Source organism: Dasypus novemcinctus, chromosome 7 (assembly GCF_030445035.2).
Source record: "Dasypus novemcinctus isolate mDasNov1 chromosome 7, mDasNov1.1.hap2, whole genome shotgun sequence".
In the NCBI taxonomy this organism is placed as follows: domain Eukaryota; kingdom Metazoa; phylum Chordata; class Mammalia; order Cingulata; family Dasypodidae; genus Dasypus; species Dasypus novemcinctus.
Genome location: NC_080679.1, coordinates 116,092,227 through 116,113,051, shown reverse-complemented (window position 1 = coordinate 116,113,051; position 20,825 = coordinate 116,092,227). Strand labels below are relative to the sequence as shown.

Sequence of the window (20,825 nt, the reverse complement as noted above, 5' to 3'; positions counted from 1 at the left end):
CAAAATTAGAAGGCATGGATCGATTTGACTTTGATTTTAGCATAATGGATGAAAAATCTTTTTGTCAGCAATTAGAAAACAGGACCAGTTAGTTGTCTTGTGATTGGCACTCCTAGTTCACAATGTTGAAACCATGTCCTCTTTGCATAAAATTGTCTGTAGGACATAGATCTGGCTTATTGAAAAAGTAATAGCAAATCCTTAAGTTCTATGATAATATAAAAAGGAGAATTGTGCCATATTCTCCTTTATTCCCCACTGGAAATGAATATCTGGTCCTGCCCCAATTGTTAACATCCTCTGTGCAATAAAAGCAATACTTCTTAAACTTTAATGTGTAAACCCATAACTGGGGAAATTTATTAAAAATGTCTGCTCTGGGAAACGGACTTTGGCCCAGTGGTTAGGGCGTCCGTCTACCATATGGTAGGTCCGCGGTTCAAACCCCGGGCCTCCTTGTCCCGTGTGGAGCTGGCCATGTGCAGCACTGATGTGCGCAAGGAGTGTGGTGCCACGCAAGGGTGTCCCCCGCGTGGGGGAGCCCCACGCGCAAGGAGTGCGCCCGTGAGGAAAGCCGCCCAGCGTGAAAAGAAAGAGCAGCCTGCCCAGGAATGGCGCCGCCTGCACTTCCCGTGCCGCTGACGACAACAGAAGCGGACAAAGAAACAAGACGCAGCAAATAGACACCAAGAACAGACAACCAGGGGAGGGGGGAAAATTAAATAAATAAATAAATCTTTAAAGAAAAAAAAAAAGTCTGCTCTAATTCAGTTGGCCTGTGGCTGGGCCTGAGATTCTCCATTTTTAACAATCTGCCAGGTGATCTGGATGCCACCAGTCCATGGGTCAGTCTTTGAGTAGCAAGGTTATAGAGGTGCTGGTTACTAGAAGCATTAGGAGGAATTGAAGCCATTAGATTAGCTTCACATAATTTCTCACTTTAGGAGCCAAATGCCAAGGAGAGATTGGTAAAACCGTAACAGTCTGGCATTATTCTCAACGAGTTCATGCCCAAGGCAGTGATGATACAACAGAGCTCTGCATCATCTGCATGGCTGGCTCAATGGATAGAGCTTTGTCCTGAGAAGGCCAGCTTTTGTCTTTTTAAGGAGAAAACTACCAAACCTTGCGAAAAGATCATCTAATAAGCCAGTGGATTTACATTTGTGGAAAGCAAAGAGCTTATCATTTCAAATAATGGAATGGACTGCATTTTGGCCCATGAGATAGAACTTATTGATGAAAGGAAAGTATTCCCAAGGATATGACAGTTCTCATCCCTGGCTGCATATTAGAATCCCCTGGGGAGCTTGAAAAGAAAAATATTCCTGGTTGGGCCACGTATCAGATGAAGTAAACCAGAATCTTTGGGAATGAGGCCTCGGCATCTGCACTTTTTGAAAAGCACCCCAGTTGATTGTTAAATGTGTCCAATGTTAAGAACCCTGGTAATAGGCAGTCCTTACCTGTGAGAGTGGGGCACTCCTAAGGTGCACCCTTTTTTAGCTTGAGCTAAATTATCACTGGTGTAGTTTAAGGGCATGTGACCAGGTCCCTGTCAGGCTGATCTAAGATATTTAGTGTTTTGGGGAGAGATGACATTGGTTTGTTAATTGGGGAACAAAGTAAACCTTCAACCAGCATCTGAACTCTGAGTTCTTTCCTAAGGAAATTCAAACTCTTGGTCTGCCAAAGCTTGGGGTTCTATCCTTCATGTGAATTTACTGTAGCCTCATTGTAGAATCAAGAGAAATTAATTACAAATTCATTTAAGTCTCCCGCTTAGCCACTTCAAATTGGGTGTGTGTGTGTGTGTGCATGCACACACATCTTACCACACGTCAGATAGTTTTCTGAAATAATTTTGACCTGAAGGTCTTTATCAAATCAAGTGTGCTTAGATACTTTCCCACTGCTGCAGACAGTGCAGGTAGGACATTTATGGTATAGCTCACCACCATGCTCCCTTCTTCCCCAGGAAAGGAGGGTGCCCTGGGCTGGGCATGATGGGGCTCTAGGTCAAGGGAGGGCTTGTCTAATAATGAGCTTTACCTCAAAGGCATTGCCCCACTTTTATGAAATAATTTTTATAATCTTTGTGGCTACTATATTCTTTATTACTGGAGTCATTTGGGCCTATTGGCATTCATGGGTGATTTCTAGATGTAGGAAATTTTGCAGTCTGATCTTCAGAGAAAAGGGGTGTTTGCTACTTTATAAAATTCCTGTGTGGTGTTGCTGCCCTTTGACTTTGACAAGAAGCAAATCTTTGAGAGTTTTAGTTCAACATCAAGAAATCCTATCTAACAAATGTACATACCATGTGATCTTTTCATAGACTACTCTTATTTTCTTCTTAGAAAGTCATTATCAGCTAGTCATATTGTGTGTTCATGATTTTTCTTGGATTGGAAGCCAGATGAGAATCCTGCTTTGTTTGAGACCAATGAAGCATTTGTCCAGATCCGATCTTCTCATAGCTTTCTTCCAAGTGCCTGTATATTTATAATCTAGAATTTTTGTGGAGCAGAGCCTCAGTGCCAGGTACACTTTAGTCAGTGGTGGTACAGCAAGTCTAGGAACAGGACTCTTTGGCTGGTGCCAAGTCAGTGGTAGCACTGAAGGATAAAGAAGAAAACAGGACTCGTGTATCAGTCAACTTGGGAAAGTATCAAGTATCAGCCGCCTCTCAAGTGTCTCGTCTCCACAGCCTTAGTGTGGGCCCCTGTGCGCTCTGGTACTCATGGCTGGTAATGGGAGGGATGATGCTGATGGACTCCAGATTTGTCCTTGGTTTGCTTCTCCCTTGCTCTGTGAACTAGTACTAGGGCTACCCTCTTCTGAGCCTCTTTCTACAGGGTTGGAAAGACCCTGCTGGTTCATTAAGGCAGTGTTTTCTAGCAGGAGAGGTTTCATCCCTTAGGAACAGTTGACAATGTTGGGAGACATTTTAGATAGATCATCAAAACTGGGGGGCTGGAGGGTTGCTCCTGGTGGAATATAGAAGATAGAGATCAAGGATGCTGTTAAATATCCTACAAGGCACCAGACGGTTCCCATATCAAAGAATTATCCAGCTCAGACAGTCAATTTTGGTGAGGTTGATCAATCCTGGATTACAGGGATTTATTTCATTTTTCAGGGAGACATGCCTTTTTTGTTCTGGTTTAGTAAGTGTTTTTAGAATTCTTGGGGTTGCTGTGGTTTTATTTGTTGTTGATGGGAAATTCTGTCAACTATGAATGACCTATGGGCCTGTTGTATGAAACTTACAAAACATGTGAAGATCTTATCTGTTCCAGGAGTGACAGCTTCCTTCTCATTCTCTGACACCCCCCCCTCCATTCCACATGGCAGTAATGCACACACCGGAAAGGTTAAGTCTGAGTAAAATCATTACGTGTTTATCTCCACCTGTTTTCCCTTCCCCGCCATGCCCTCTAATGAAGATGGCCATGATATAGTGGGGCCAGATAGCAGGTGGTAGAGGAAAGAAAAGAAAGGGTAGGAAGGAGTCCATATTCCAGAGATGGGCATCATTAGCCTGTTTACAGTATTTTTTTTTTTTAAAGATTTATTTAATTCCCCCTCCTCCCCCGGTTGTCTGTTTTCTGTCTTTTTGCTGCGTCTTGTTTCTTTGTCCGCTTCTGTTGTCATCAGCAGCACGGGAAGTGTGGGTGGCGCATTCCTGGGCAGGCTGCTCTTTCTTTCGCGCTGGGCGGCTCTCCTTATGTGGCTCACTCCTTGCGCGTGGGGCTCCCCTACGCGGGGACACCCCTGCGTGGCACGGCACTCCTTGCGCGCATCAGCACTGCGCATGGGCCAGCTCCACATGGGTCAAGGAGGTCCGGGGTTTGAACCACAGACCTCTCATGTGGTAGACGGACGCCCTAACCACTGGGCCAAGTCCGTTTCCCTGTTTACAGTATTTTAAAATTTATTTTGCTATTGATGTCCCATATGGAGCCCCAAACTACACTTAATGGACAGTGAAACCATAAAGCAATACCTTCTTCAGGTGGGTAGGGTGGGAAGGTTTCTTCTCCCTGCTCTGTTTGCCAGGGCTGCTATGACAAACATGATGTGGTGAATGTGTTAAAGAACAGGAATTTATTGACTCAAAACAGTTTTGGAGGCTAGAGATTCAAATTCAAGGTGCTGGGAAGGTCATGTCTTCCACAAAGTCTGTGGTGATCTGGTTGATGGCTTTCAAGTGTCCCCCATCACACAGCCATCTGTCTCCTTGAGTTCCTCCTCTGGTGTCTCCTAATTGACTGCATCCTCTTCTTCTAAGGACTTCAGCCATATTAGATTTTAAGGCCCAACCTGATTCAATTTGGCCTCGTCCAGATCGGATCTTTGAAGTTCCTATTTACAAATGAGCTCATACCCACAGGAGCGGTGGTTAGGCCTTGAATGTGACTTTGAGTGGGACATGATTCAATCCACCACACCTTTGTCCACACCAGGAATGCACATGTAGCATAATAAATGAAAACTTTGGGCATAGACTGTCTTGGTTGGATCACTTCACAAGTAAAAGGGGCCAGGCTGTTTAAACCCCAGACATTTAACAAGCCTCCCCACAAACACCTAAGGTGTGTTGTTTTAGCTGATGTCTTTCAGGTAGTGACTCAAAATAAGACTTGTTTAACCAGTTCTAAAGAGAACAGACAGTTTTCCCTTAGAATGTGTTTTTTCCTGTCTGTAAAAAAAAAGACTAGAACTCATTAGAATAAGACAAAGGTCTTAAAAGTGAAAAAGGAGGCCCTGTTCATACCTGTCCCGGTGTTGCGTCCCCATTTGCTCCTGAATTAGCTATTAATAAATACCTAGAATTGGAAGAATTTAGTGGGTATCACAGCTGTCAAGGATTTGGGACTGCTATTTGAGTGGATTCAGTGATGGATTTCAGGTCAGTGGCACTCAGCCTTTGTCCAGGCCATCTAGAGGAGTCATTTACCTCAGAGCATCTTCCCAGGAATTGTGACTTTTTTTGGAGGAAGCAGCTGCTCTGCTTGTCCCTCCCGCCTTCTAAGCTGCTACTTTTAACAACAGAAGACAGCCATATTTAAAGCAAGAACCTCCCTCCAGTCCATCTGTCTTCCTTATATCAAGGAGTCCACAAATATGTGTTTTTCCTCCTATCATCTGTAGATTCTCCCAGCCCTGCGGGATTGGTAAGACACTGCATTACACCCTCACACATTTTGGAAGGTCTTTGATGTCCTGAGTTTTTACAGAATGCTGATGGACTCAGCTTGGTTTGGCAGAAACTGTGCTGTCCATAGAAGGCGGGACCTGGGCTTGAGTGGCTGTGGATACTGGTTTGCTTCTGTCTCTAGCTGGAACATGGAATGGGTTCTGGACCTCACTGTCTTCCTCTGGAAATCGAGGGTTTGTGCATGGTTACTGTTTTCTGAAGCACAATCTCAGGTAACCCCAGTCTGTGTAAAGGTATTGTATACATTTTAATCTTACCCTATTTCCTTTTAAAATTGATCATTAAGGTCAGTGAGAGACCAGAATTGGAAGTTTGGTCAGATGACATGTAGCCATTTCCAGATAAGCACTCAGTTTGTTTCTGCACTAAGCTTTGGTTGCAGAGTAGCAGAAGCCCATGTTCACCCTGATTGCAAATGGTAATGGTTACTGTTTTTCATATTTTTGTTTATTTTAGGTATTGGGGCCTGGGGATTGAAACTGGGACCTTGTATGTGGGAAGCTGGCACTCAACCACTGAGCCACATTGGCTTCCCTGAGTTTTTTTTTTTTTTAAGATTTATTTTTTATTTATTTCTCTCCCCTCCCCCCAGCTATTGTCTGTTCTCTGTGTCCATTTGCTGTGTGTTCTTCTATGTCTGCCTGTATTCTTGTCAGCGGCACTGGGAATCTGTGTCTCTTTTTGTTGTGTCATCTTGCTGTGTCAGCTCTTTGTGTGTGTGGTGCCACTCTGGGGCAGGCTGCGCTTTTTTTTTTTCATGCAGGGCAGCTCTCCTTGTGGGGGTACACTCTTTGCATGTGGGGTACCCCACATGGGGGATAACCTTGCGTGGCACGGCACTACTTGCGTGTATCAGCACTGCACATGGGTCAGCTTGCCACACCAGTCAGGAGGCCCTGGGTTTGAACCCCGGGCCTCCCATATGGTAGGCAGACGCTCTATCAGTTGAGCCAAATCTGCTTCCCCATGGCTACTGTTTTTAAAAACAATTCGCCCAGCACTCTGAAATTGATCTTTATGTAATTTATACAGAGGTGGAGAGATAAATAGTAAAGAATTGTTTCAAAGTTGAATCATTAACATGATCTAATGGCTGCTGGTATTTCTTGTAAATATGAAAGTTGAGCAAGAAGCCCCTGAAGCTTGCCGTATATGACTGACCCTCATCTAGCATTTAATTCTGGTATAGTAGTGGTGTTCTCTGCCCTGCAGTGTTATATTAATAGCTATGTGCACCTGAGTTTTAAAAACTAAATAAGCAACATACTGTTTTCCTAATAAAAAATAAGATAAACAAGACCATTGCCAAGCATTAATTTCCTGCCCAATAACATAGAAATATGAAGTTTGAACTCCATAGACAGAGGTAGTCAGGGAAGTTTTGTTCCATGTGTATGTAGTACAGTAGATGCATATACTTGTAATCTTCCAGTGTTTTAAAATTTAGTATGAGCAACAGCAACTCTCATTCATTGCTGGTAGGAATGCAAAATGGTACACCCACTTTGGAAGACCACTGGGCAGTTTCTTACAAAGCTAAACATTGGCTTACCATATGATCCAGCAATTGCATTCCTAGGTCTTTACCCAAAGGAGATGAAATCTTATGTCTACACAAAACCTTCTTGCAAACATCAACAGCTTTATTCATAATTGCCCCAAATTGGGAGCACCAAGATGCACTTCCATAGGTGAATGGGTAAAGAATTTGTGGCACATCCGTAAGGGGGAATATTATCGGTGATAAAAAGAAATATATTAGCCATGAAGAAATGTGGAGGAATCTCAAATGCATATTGCTAAGTGAAAGAAGCCAGTCTGAAAAGGCTACTTTTCTGTATGTTTCCAAACATATGACACTGTGGAAAAGACAGAACTACAGAGTCAGTAAAAAGATCAGTGGTTGCCACGGGTTTTAGGGGCGGGGGTGGAGGGGAGAGATGAACAGGTAGAACACAGAGTATTTTTAGGGCAGTGAATCTAATCTATATGAGAAGATAATGATGGATACATGGCATTACTAATGGACTTTAGTTACTAATAATGTATCAATATGGGATCATCGTTTGTAACAAATGTACCACATTTATGAAATGTATTAATAATAGGGGAAACTGTGTGTGTGGGTGGGTAGGAGGTTGGTAATTCTTTGGGGATTCTTTGTACTTTAAATATTTATGTAAACCTAAAACTACTTGAAAATGTAGCTTATTTTTTAAAGAAATAAATAGTGTTACAACTTAAGAGAAGTCTTTGATAACTTAATTGCAGTTGTCTTTGCCAATAATATTATTTTGATTTTGAAAAGTAATTGTACCAATTTGACAGTGACGATAGCTGTATCAGTTAATATGTTTAAGTCTATATGCCTGGTAATGACTTTCTAAATTAACAAATATACTTTTGAAAAAAAATGTACAATTAGCCCCAAACACTTAAATAATTGGTATGTAAAAAAATTAGCAATGTAAAAAAAAAATCCATTTAAACAATAACAGTTCAAAATAAAACATTTGTGGAATACCTTTGGGAATCTTGGGAACACAGTTTATTTGTAATGCCATCAGATCGTTCACTTGCTTTTCCAGCTCTAACAGCATTCTGCAGTTCTAGAACTTTCCCATGTTACACATGCAGGAACTGAGGTAATAGACTTGTCTAGGACCACACAGTACAAACAGGTAGAACAAGCTGCATATCTTTGACCTCTCCTGACCACCCTTTCTGGCTTCCTTTCCTTTGGTCATCTCTTGACATAACCACTGATGAAGCAAATGGCCTCAACTGGAGCTTCCTCCACTTTGTTTCCTTCCTGTCCCTTTTTGTTCCCACTTATTGCCCTTATAGAACTTTATTCTGGAACTTTCTTTTTTCTTCCCTTTTCATACCCATCTACCACCATTTCATCAATTACATTTAATTCCATCTCTTCAAGGGTATAATCATTTTCACTGCTACATGGCAAGATCATAGGGTAAAAACTTCCTATGATAAGGGGCAAGTGTAATCTTAAAGTGCCCAAGTTCTTTTTGGTTCCCACAGCAGGAGGCATCTTCGAAGTCACTGCTCATTTATTTATGCTGTCATCTAATTTCCACCATCTTGTCCTTTCATGGAGCAGGCCCTTAGTAATGGCCCACTCTGTGCTAGGCATAGCCATTCCTGGCATTTTCCTTCTCTGGAATCTTAAAAACCCATAGGAGACAGGAAACAAAGAATTATTCTGTAAAGCAGTAGATAAGAAGATCTTCAGAAAAAGCACAAAATGTGGTGAGAATTCCAAGGAGGATGAGCTACTTCAGGCTGGAGTATCAGGGATGCTTTAGGCTGGAGACAGGAGGCTTGAAGTATGGATGGAATTTCCCTTAGCAAACCTGGCTGAGCATCACAGAGTTAGATATATTGAATTCTTATTGCTCTAATACCCACCATTTAAAGACAAGTATTAATTCAGGTGGCATGTGGTTAGGACAGGAGAGAGGTGCAGATAACTAAAGTTTGATCAGCCACATTCCACGTGAATGCTGGATGAGTGAGCTGTGATGTGATTGCTCTGTGGAACTGTTGGAAAGGACAAATCTGTGTGGTCAGGGCTGGCCACCCTCTCAGGGGAACAGTCGTTTCCAACTCCATCCTCTGAAGAGAAAGGTCCTGATGTGAGAAATGGGGCCTCCAAGGACCTTGGACTGGCCTCCGAAGGAATTGCTTCCTCAGCCCGGTTCTCATTTTTTTTTGGAACCAGGCTCCTCCCTCCTTCTTATGTCATGTAATTCATCCATTTATATAAAGTGTGCAATCCAGTGGCTTTTGGTATATTCACAGATTTGTGCAACTGTCACTACAGTCAATTTTAGAATGTTTTTCATTACCCCCAAAAGAATGCTGTTGTGGGAAACTGGCTTACCTGTTCCTTATTGTAAATGTTACACCTGTGCTGTTGTAGATGTTACAGTTGTTAGATGTTGCCTTTGTTCCCTATTACAGTAGATGATGTTGCAGTTCTAATAGCAAACAGCTGCTTGGTAATTTCCAGTAAATATGAGGTAGAAACTAGGGTCGAGGCTCTCAGTTCCAGAAGCTGTCTAGTTCTCTGGTCCCAGTTTTATCTCCTCTCTTGTGTGTCTCTCTCTGTCCTGTATTTCATAAAGTTCTATGTTGTCTTCCCTTTGAGTCAACCTATTGTGAGCTGATTGCAGCAATTGGCGCAGAACGTGGGGCCCAAAGGGAAGAAGGCTTGCAGCAACTGGGGCCAGACCAGGGACCTGAAGGGAAGAAGGATCACCTCGAGCGAAACTAAAGCTGGTATAACGGTGCAGAGTCCCAAGTGGTGTGGAAAGCCTTCGAAATCCTCGAGGGTTTGCTTGTATTTCCCCAGGAGATGCAGAACATCCTGTGTGGGTACCAGCTCATCAGATAAAGCCATACCATGAGCACCAAGAGACGACAAAAGTTCCTGTGGAACTCAGAACCTCTGGTCATGCAGATGGAGAGACGGACACTGGAAACTGTATGGCTTTACATCAAAGTATCTAAACTACAGAACTTGTTCATAAAGCAAGTATGGCTTGGGGACAGAAAGAGATTAAGAAGGAAATTGAGAGGAGGAGAACTGAATTATAAAAGAAAGCAATGAAGAAATTCTAGATTAATAGATTTGGAACTGCTTTTGTGTTTGTTCAGTGTCAGTGTGTGTGTTGTAATTGTTTCAGTGTGTATGAAAGAAAAAAAGAAAAAGAGAAAGGAAAATATGAGAAAGAGAGGAAGGAATAAAGAGGAAGGAAAAAAGGAAGAGAGAGGGAGGAAAAAGGAAGAGAAAGAAAGGGAGGAAAAGAGAAAGAGGAAGGAAGAAAAAGAGAAAGGAAGGATAAAATGAAAGATGTAAAAGTTAAGTGAATATTGAAAAAGGTAAAAAGTTTGTGGGAATGCTAACTGAAATGTTATAAGGTGTACTTTGTCCTGAGACAAAATGGAGATATGCAGGACAGAATGAGTATGCATATAGCAAGTTGGACAAGTATTATGGTAGCATTCAGTGAGATATGTTTTGTAAAAGTAAAACCAAGCCTGAATGAATACAAAAAGTGCAAAAACTGTGTGAAAAGGTCAGCAATGGACTTTTGCAATTCTTCAAGGCTTTCTGCCCTGGCCTGATAGCAATGAATCTGACTGCAGAGAAGAAACCTGTGACAGTGACCCTACTAAAAAACATGAGAGACAATGGTATTTTAAGGGCCTGGAAGAGGCAAACAATTTGGACAAGCTGTAAGGTACCCTGCTGCTCAATCGAATTCTTAAATGTTTGGGTAAGACAAAACTATATTCTCTGCTGTAATTGATAAATACAATGTTTTCTCATGTTAATGGAATTTGTAATGACTTAACCTGTGAATTAGATGTGGCCAGCACTAATATCGAGTACTGGCCTTTATAGCCTTGCCAGTTGGGAGTATTAAGCCCATGAGAAATGAAAGTCTATTCATTAAATGTCTGCTAGTTAGAAGTCTTATTGTTTGTTGTTGTTTAATCTACACCAGTTATGGATTATGTACAAAATGCTTGAATACTAACCAGAACTTTGATAATGTAACATATTGTGTACTTAAGTGTTTGATGAGCGAAAGTGATATATAAATGTACCTTAATGTAATTTATCTCTTGTTTTAAGTTTGAACAATCCTGGGACGGAATATATTGAGAAAAAAAATTTAATGAGTATTGTTCAAACTAAAAGTGAAAATATCATGCAGGAAGCTTTGTTAATCAGTGAAATGTCATTTACATAGACTTTGCAAAAACAAAGGGGAAATGTGGGAAAATGGCTTACATGTTCCTTATTGTAAATGTTACACTTGTTCTATTGTGGATGTTGCAGTTGTTCCCTATTATTGTAGATGATGTTGCAGTTCTAATAGCAAACAGCTGCTTGGTAGTTTCCAATAAATATGAGGTGGAAACTAGGGTCAAGGCTCTCAGTTCCAGAAGCTGCGAGTACCCTGGTCCCAGCTTTATCTCCTCTCTTGTGTCTCTCTCTGGCCCTTTATTTTGTAAGTTCTGTGTTGCCATCCCTTTGAGCCAAACTATTGTGAGCTGATTGCAGCAGAATACTGTGCCCCTTAGTCATCACCCCCAAATTCCCATTTTCCCTAATTCTAAGCAACCACTAACCTACTCAAAGTCACTATAGATCTACTTATTCTGGACATTTCATATAAATCGGCTCATACAATATGTGGTCCTCTCTGAGTGGCTTCTTTTACATAAGGTTTTCAAGTTTGACCCATGGTATAGCATGGATTAGTACTTCATTTCTTCTTATTGCCTAATAATATTACATTTTATGGGTATATGACATTTTATTTATCCATTCATCAATTGATGGACTTTTGGTTTCTTTTCATCTTTTGGATGTTATAAATAATGCAGTTATAAACAATTTATATATAGTTCTTTGTGTGGATATATAGTTTGATTTCTCTTGGGTATGCACTGTATTAGTCAGGGTTCTCTAGGGAAACAGAATCAACAAGAGATATCTGTCAATAGTATGTGATTTTATAAGAGTCTCTCATGTGACCGTGGGGATGCATAGGTCCAGGTTCCGTAGGTAGGCTGCAACCAAGGTCTCCAATGAAAGTCCAATGACGGTTCTTAATGAGTTCTGGGAGATGCTGGCTGTGCAAAGACGAGCTGGGAAATCCTCACTCAATGCTGGAATCACGTCCCCTTTTAAGGCATTCAACTGATTGGATAAAGTGTCACTAATTGCTGATGGCAAGCTCCCTGATTGATGTAATTGTAATCAGCTATCTATGATTTATCACTTCAGTAAAGTCAGTGGTGACTAAAGTCCATAAATGCCCTTGTATTATAGTTGTCCCAGTGCTTGCTTGACTAAACAACTGGGCACAATTACCTGGCCGAGTGACACAATAGCCTAACCATCACAGTCCACCCTTTGTCAACTTGGCAACCATACACATTACCTTAAACCATACTTAGTCTCTAAAAACAATAACAGATATGCATATATATAGATATATTTCTGCCTAGCAGTGTTCAACTCTCCTGCATAAAACCAGAAATGCATTAATTCCATACAGAATAGGATGCAAGTTCTTGGGTAATATTCACTCTCAAACTTGACATCCTCCAATATTATGATATGAAACTGATACAACTTGTTGTATGATAAGGGGAAGTTTGGGAAAGAAGACAAAGAGATTTGTTTTGTGTGCATTTACAGTCATCATCATCATGAATCAAGGAAGAAAGATTCATGACCACTACAGTCCTTGTTTTTGTAACTGGTCGTGTGGTTGAAGTTCATTTATCACTACCGTCTTCCACTACCCATTCCATGTTTTCATTACCCTCAGCAAGCACTTCAGCTGGCCGTGTTTCTTTGCCTGGTGGGGTGACCCAAACTTTCATTCCTGAAGATTCTGGGCCATTGTTAATCCTACTTGGATTGGGTTGTTGCAGTTTCCCTTTGACTTTAATCATAGGACATGGCAGTACTAGGAGATGCCCCAGAGGATCTCCTGTGTTCCAGGCAAACTCTTCTTTACCCCCATTATGTAGATGCAGTTGACACAATAGCCTAACCATCACATATACCTAGGAGGGGAATTCCTGTGTCATATGGAAACTCATGAAATGGTTAACCATTTCAGGAACTGCCACACTTTTCCAAAGTGGCTGCACCATTTTATATTCCCACCAGTGGTGTACCAGCGTTCTGGTTTCTCCACATCCTTACCGACACTTGTTATCTTCTGAACTTTTTTATTCTAGCCATCCTAAGGAGTGTGAAGTAGTGTATCATTGTGGTTTTGATTTTCATTTCCTTGATAGCTATTGATGATGAACATCTTTTCCGGTGATTTTATTTCTTAAATTAAGAGAACTGACACATTTCCTTGTCACAGATCTTGGCCTGCTTTTGGGAGGGTGGAAATCAGATTATAGTGGCTTGAGGAATGAGTGGGAAGGACGGAAGTAGGTGGTACTCTTCAGGAAGTACAGGGATGGAGCAGGGATATGTATTAGGTTAGTGGCAGTGGTGTACCTGGAAGCATCACTCACTGCAAACAGACTGGCATCCGTTCTAGAGGTGGGTGTTGAAGTCATGCCCCTGGGCTCTTAACTCTGGTTGGCAACAAGGCCTTCTGAGATACACTCTGTAGTCCTTTTTGTGTCCAAGGGATCCCCCTTGCCAGAGGATCCAGCTGTTAGAAGGCCTGGAACCTGGCAGGTCTTAGCCTGGTCCGGGTCTTTGTGCTCAGTTTGAGTCTGGAGCCTCTCAGTTACTTGAGTGGCCATTACTGATGGCCCTTTTGTGACACCAAGACCCTCTGCTGAGGACTGGTGCTCTGTTTTCTCAGCCATCCTATATTCTCATTATCAGCCTGTTACTAGTATGGGTGATAGGGGTGTCTCTTGAACATTTTTAAGAAGTCTTAAAATTCTCTCAAAGGGAATTGTCGAGATGAATTCTAATTTAATTCTCTGTGTGTGCTGCATGTATGCAGCTATAGTTTCACTTACTATAAGCTATAGATTCTACTGTAGGAAAGGAACATTCACTGGCAGGTCTTACAATCTGGGCCCTTAATAATTAGAGCTGTGCTCAGCACTTCTCATAGCTAGGGATTTCCACTTTGAATTTGCATGTCTCTAAGCTGAAATAGTTTAACCTGGATCAGGTTTCTTGGCTGTCTTTTTGCGCCTGTAACTCACCACCCGGGTAGTTCTGACCCTCTGGTGAGGCAAAGGAAGAGACCTACTCTGTGTTCAAGTGAAGCTTGTTCTGTTCCTGGCCATTAGCCTTTTTTTTTTTTTTTCCATATATATATTTTATTATTTCTTTTTTAAAAAAGATACATAGATCACACAAATGTTACATTAAGAAACATAAGAGATTCCCTCACACCCCACTTCCCACGCCCCCTACTCCCCCACATGAACAACCTCCTTCACTAGTGTGGTACGTTCATTGCATTCAATGAGTACATTTTGGAGCACTGCTATACTGCATGGACTATAGTTTACATTGTAGTTTGCATTCTCAGTCCACTCAGTGGGTCATGGCAGGACACACAGAGACTGTACTTTCAGGGATCGTTTCTATAGTTCGTTAGCCTTTCTTTTGAGCCTTGAGCCGCCTCTTCAGTTGGGTTAATTACAGAAGCAGAGTGGGCCTCCTGTCTGAAAGTTGACAGGTAATTTCCTGGCAGTGTTTATGGCTCAGTCCTAAAATGGTAATAAGACGATTACCAGAAGACCATCTCTCTTGGTAGAGTGTCTCATTTACTTACCCTGGGAAAATCCCTTCAACTCTGGGGTAGAATTGACAAACGCGTGTGGCTTACCTAAAAGGAAACTTGACGTATTTGGTTAGGAGGCTTAATCAAGGCAGCCGCTTCCTGCGGAACTCGTGGTAGCACCCAGGCAGAAGGGAGCAGTTTGTGGGAATGGGTTTCAAAGGCCCAACTCCCTGAGCAGAGAGGGGACCACATCAGGCTCATTGTTCAACCCCCAGGGCCTGATGGAAGCGGTGCCCAGCACAGACCTTAGGACGCATGGAGCAAGGAAGGGTGGAAGGTGGCTTTCCTTTGGCTGCATTTAGAAGGGCTGCATAAAGTCCCTAGCATCCCAGACGACGAGTTCCCTGACTCAGCAGATACCTTATTGTGCCACTGCTGTCACTGTCTTTCTCTGAGAAGGTATGTGGTGGTGGAGGGGGACAATGGTCCTTAAAAGGATGTCACAGGGTCCACAAAGAAACTGGTAAACCGTCCAAGGTAGACAAGTATTTGAAGACTACAGACCAGATGGGAAGGGGAGCAGGAGGATAAGGTGGGAGGAGGCAGGTGGGGTTGAGCTGGGGCTTGGAGGATAAGCTGGGTTTCGTTTGCCAGCAGAGTATGGGAAGGGCCTGCCCCCCCCCTCCCAAGAAGGGAGCACGTGCTTTTTGGTGAGAATAGCAGGGATACCTTGGGGACTGAGGTTATAAAGAAGTGGCAGGTATGTTTTGAGCCAAATTATATTGGCAGTATGGTGGTACAGCATAGTGATGAGACACATTGACTTGAAATCATTCTGTTTGACCTGGCCTTCCGGCTTCTGTAAGTACCAGAGTCACCTGGAGGGCTTATAAAATACAGGTGCTGAGCCCCACCCTCACCCCCAGAGGTGACTCAGTGGGGCACGAGAGTGTGTATTTCTGCCAGGTGCTACTGCTGCTTTAGAGACCACACTTTGAGAACCATTGGCCTAGCTTCGGGGTCTGCAAACTTTTTCTGTAAAGGATCAGACGGCAAGTATTTTCAGCTTTGTGGGCCTCTTAGGGTCTCTGTCTCAAATTCTTCTTGGTTGCTTTTCACACCCTTTAAAAAAAAGTACAAACCATTTTTGGCCATGTACAGACAGGCCATTGAGAGGGGTATGTGAGGGGGAGGAGGGTGTAGCTTACTGACCCCCTCCCCGCCCTCTGCTACGTAACAGCAGGCAGACTTTTGCCCTGTTAATTTCACTGCCTTTGTTTTCTCATCTATAAAATGGCCGTAATATTAGTAGTTCTTCCTTTATAGGACTCCTTCAAAGATTCAGTGAGCGAAGGTAGAAAAAGCATTTAGCCATGGAACATATAGCTAGTATTTATCACTCACTGTTACAATTAGTAGTACTCCTACCAACTATTACTCACTTAGCTGATAGCCAGGGGGAGACAGTGAGAGCACTGACCAACACAGATTCCCTGAAGACTGGAATTGTTTTGCTCCAAGACCCTGCTATCATTTCCTCTTAGGCTGTTTGAAAAGAAGACTCTTTTGAACTGAAACCTTTGTATACGCTGATATAAGCTCTGGGTTTGCCCCTGTAGGAGATCATTTCTCAGTCCTTCTCATGGCGTACTTAGTAAATGATACTATCTGTAAGGTGGTGTTTTAGTCTCCACCTGCTAAAACAGATACCATTCGATGGGTTGGCTTAACAACAGGAATTTAGCGGCTCATGGTTTCAGAGACTAGAAAGCTTGCTTCCTTCCGGGGTTGATATCTTCTGGCTGGTCTGCAGTCTTGCTGTGCCTTGGCTTTTCTGTCACATGGAAGTGCACATGGCAGCAGCATCTTTTTTCTTTTCTGGGTTAGTCGACTTCCACTTCTGGCTTCTCCCCTGGTCATCTCTCCTTCTGTGCCCAATTCCCTTTGCTTATAAGAACTTCAGCCATATAGGGTAAAAGCCCACCCTCATTCAATTTGGGCACACCGTAAGTAACAGCATTTTCAAAGGTCCTCTTGATAAAGAGGTTCACACCCATGGGAACAGGGGTGTGGGAACATGCCTTTTGTGGGAGACATGATTCAGTCCTGAACAGGTGGCTTATCCTTGAGTCCAGGACTCTGGCTGAAGGATGTCTGTCTGGGCATACCTGTAACCAATTTGCAACCTGTGCTAAGGCCTCCCTTGTCGCAAGGCAAGCCCTGAGGTCAGATATTAACCCCTTCTGTGCTGGTAGCAAATAGGATCTGGTCCCATTAGTATTGACACTGTGCCTTCTAACTTATCATTTTGCCCTATGATGGCAGTGAAAGTGAGAACCACAAAAGAGCAGACTGCTAGGTAGCTCACATTTCCTGTGTTAAAGTGTGCCAGTGAGCACTGAGAAGGGGCTGTCACCCAGAGGAACACCCATGAGCCAAAAGTCTGGGCTTTTCTGGATTGGTAAAGTCAGGAGAGGCCCCCTGGTGGCCTGCAAGTCTGTAAACACTGATAATGGAAGGTGGCCATGCTAAAAAGGGGCTCTTTTCCCTTCCTTGGCTGGGTAGGGGAGTGGGGTTGCATATCCATTTTCTTTCTCACCTCTCCAGCTCCTTGCTCTAATTCTTGCTAGAAGCAAGTAATAATGACTTGGTAAGCTCAAGTTACAGGCAAGGTCCAGGACGGTGATCCAACTCCACCCTCCACTTGTGTTTTTGTTGACCTTCAGTGAAATACCCTTCCCTCTCCTCTCCACCTTGCAAAACAAGCTTCCTGTTGTGAACTCAGTCCAGACTGGAGCAGCCCCACCATACCCAACAGCCTCAGGCGCATACCACCCCCCCACCCCCCCACGCCAGCTGTATTTGATTTGCACAGCTTCTTGTTGCCTAGCCTGATTTCCCCTCAGCTTACAGATCCTGAATCAGAACGTAAAATATTCAACCAGCGATGAACCAAAAAAAGATAATAAAATAAAAAAATAAGGTCACATTTTAGAGCTAGCTGAGTAAAATTGTGGCTTCTGGTTTCTTTCGCTGTGTGTTTGCCATGAGCTCTTAGCTAACTTTGCCCCTTCTTCACAGCAGAATGGAACAGAGGAGGGGACATCTGCCGACGCAGGAGCCCGAGTGAGACCGCCTGACCTGCACCCCAGCCTACACCATGACTTCATGTCAACCTTTTGCGCTGTAAGAGCCTAGGGCAGCTTTAGTTGCCGTAGAGCAATGGGTTTCTTCACCCCGTGGAAGTTGTCCTCTCAGAAACTGGGGTTTTTCCTGGTGACTTTTGGCTTCATTTGGGGTATGATGCTCCTGCATTTTACAATCCAGCAACGAACTCAGCCTGAAAGCAGTTCCATGCTGCGGGAACAGATTCTGGACCTCAGTAAAAGGTACATCAAGGCGCTGGCAGAAGAAAACAGGAATGTGGTGGACGGACCCTATGCTGGGGTGATGACGGCTTACGGTAAGCGTGGGGCCACGGGGTGGCTTTGCCTGGAAGAGACTCCAGGGCTCCCAGGACTTGGTCTTGTCTTGGATTGAGTGTATTCTGCCCTACCTTCGAGGGTGGTCCTTAATGAATTGCGCACAGAGGAGCACTTGTGGAGGGTTAAAGCAGTGACCTTTTGGATCTTCCAGGTTCCTGCACACAGATAACATTCCCCCCAGGAGCCTTGGAGCCTATTGGCCATCTTTATTTGTAGCAAGCTGCTCCTCCTGTAGCACATTTCTGGACTACAGGGTCTCACATTGGGAGTATGTTTGCAGAATGCAGAAAAAATATTCTCATTAGTTTTCCCCAACAAAACTTAATTAAAGATGGTTGTCGGAGGAGGTAGGGAGGGATAGGGAGGAATGTTCTAGGGATGCCAAGAAATTCAAAGCTAAATGTATGCTTCCCTTCGACCAGTGTATAGGATCTTAGGGCTTACATGCTGGTGAATAGCTTGCACTTTTGGCTTCTTTAAATTTTACTACTCTCCTTTCTTACCCTTATCTCTAATTCCCCGCAGTTTGAAAGAGAGGTCCCCCCCCATCTTTGCAAATTGATTTATACTCATATTTTATATAAAATGTTTTGTACTTGTTTCTTTTTTTTTGGGGGGGGGGTTACGTGCTTCAAATCCTTTTTTAAATGAGGGAGGGTTTAAAAAGATACATGTATGGAAAATATATATATTTATAAATCTATCATTCCAGAAAATTATGACAGATAAATTTCAGGGTATAACTGTCCGGTATTTTATATATGCACTCAAATATATTTACACACATATTTACAAAGCCAAAATTGGAAATTAAGTTTGGATTATACTTTATTTTAGAAAATCCACATCCAAACTCTCCTTTGGCCACCATTTTTTTTCTGGATTGGGCATGGTCTGGAGGAGGTGACCTGTTGTTACTGTACATTGACAAAGTCTAATAACTGATTCTGGACTTCAGTGGTCTCACTGTCTAGGACATATAATATAAATGAAATTCAAGAATGGGGATGGGTGAGGAGAAAGGTTGGTGTTATACTTAGTGACCCAATCAAGGAAGGATCCCTGAATTAAACAGAGTTTAAATGATAATCCTTAAATATGTGCAAACACATGAAATTTTACTCAGTTATACACATATTTCTTCTTTTCAAAAAATTCTAAGCAACTTGGTTATTTTCTATTTCATGTATCATTTTCATAAGGAGAAAATGGTTGCTTCTCAAGAACAATGTAGAAATCTTTTTGAGTGTTTATTATTTGCATTATACACTGTCTTCTTTTAATCTATTCCTTCAAGCTTTGGCAGACTCTGTAATGCTTTTAATAATTCTGAATAAAATTTCACCAGTTTTGATTTGATGGAGTATAAAAACTGTGACTCCATTTTGAGAGCCATTTTGAAAAACAAGTAGGTGGTTTTTTAGAGGATGCATTTTTAAATTACTCATTGATCTAGATCTTCTGTGACATTTCCAGAATAGCGTAGCTAAACCACAAGGGAAAAAAAAACCCAGCCAGTTGTCATCATTTGTTACCTAAAGAGCCACATGCCTTTTACTTATGATGTTACAAGAAACTGGGGCTATTTTACAGTTCCTGGTTCCATGTACCCATGTTACACATTTGTGGGAAGGCTTAGTTTTCCAAGGCTGCTGTTACAAATGTAACACTCTGGTTGGCTTAAATAGGATTTTACTCATTCACAGATTGGGAGTCTTGAAATCCAACATTCTAATGATGACAAAATTTTACAATTTTGTCACATGGTGATTTCACTCTGTGACTTCTCCCACTTCTGGCTTCTACTGACAGACTATATCCAAATTTCCTATACTTATAAGGACTCCAATCATCGAAGTAGGATCTCTGATGATCCTACTCAGAACAAGTCTGCATTTTAATTAATAATAGCATTTCAGAAGTCCTGTTAACAAATGGGTGTACATCCACAGGAATGCGGACTAAGACTTGAGCGTGTCTTACAGGGGACATGATTCAATCTCCATTATGGAGAAAAGGGGCCAGCCCAGTAGTAATTTCCTCCTCCATTTTATCTTGGTTAATCACGTCTTCAGAGAGAAGGAAAAAGCCACATGAATAGTACATTTATAGACTTTTGATTTTTCTAGTTATTTTGGCATTTGTATTTCTGTGGACTGCTAACATTCTCATAGAGCAATCCTCCAGATTCTGATGGACAGTAATGTGGTTTTAGGTCTTCAACCTCACAGAGATACTAGTTTTTAAAAAATATATACCAGAAACTCCCAGAATAGTCTTTTAGAATTTCTACCACATTATAAGCTTAGAATCATAGGGCTTTGGGGTTCAGAGACACTAGAAATAATTTATTACAACTTCTTTTTGTGGATAAACTTGGCAAAGTAATTCTTTTTCTCGGAAACAAACAAACAAACAAACAAACAGAAAGGCCCATTAACAAGTCTAACCCACACTGCTGTATTTGATTTCCATCAAATCAACTTGACCTGCCAAACAAAGTGGTCTTAAGCAGAGTATCTGGAAATTAATGGGACAGTGCATCTTTGCTTGAGGTATTAGGAATCATCACATGGTGACATCCCATTAAGATAGGATTTCCCAGCCTTAGCAAGGTTGACATCCTGGGGGAGGTGGTCTTGTATTGTGGGGGGATAGTCTGTGCATTGTAGGGTTTGTGTGGCAGCATCCCTGGCCTCCACCTACTAGATAGTTGTAGCACCCCTAGTGTCACAGTCAAAATGTCCCCCGACATTGCAGATGTCTCCTGGGGGGACAGAACTTCCCCCTCCTCTACTTCTTCCTCCCCTGCCCTTGAAAACCACTGCACTCAGTGTAGAAACAGCAAAG

At 42.4% G+C, this 20,825-nt stretch overlaps 1 protein-coding gene across 5 annotated transcripts in view; it reads left to right on the top strand.

The window, feature by feature from the left end:
- The window catches only part of MGAT5 (alpha-1,6-mannosylglycoprotein 6-beta-N-acetylglucosaminyltransferase), a 377,154-nt gene that overhangs the window by 115,433 nt on the left and 240,896 nt on the right, over positions 1-20,825 (top strand). For 3 of the 5 annotated variants that reach the window (XM_058301096.2, XM_058301097.1, XM_058301098.2), the window contains one exon: positions 17,575-17,953. In XM_058301096.2, coding sequence (XP_058157079.1) covers positions 17,713-17,953 — 241 coding nt within the window. In that variant the 5' untranslated portion in view covers positions 17,575-17,712. Of the gene's footprint in view, positions 1-17,571; positions 17,954-20,825 lie in introns of all 5 variants that reach the window. The other 2 variants (XM_058301094.2, XM_058301095.1) reach the window with 1 other exon arrangement.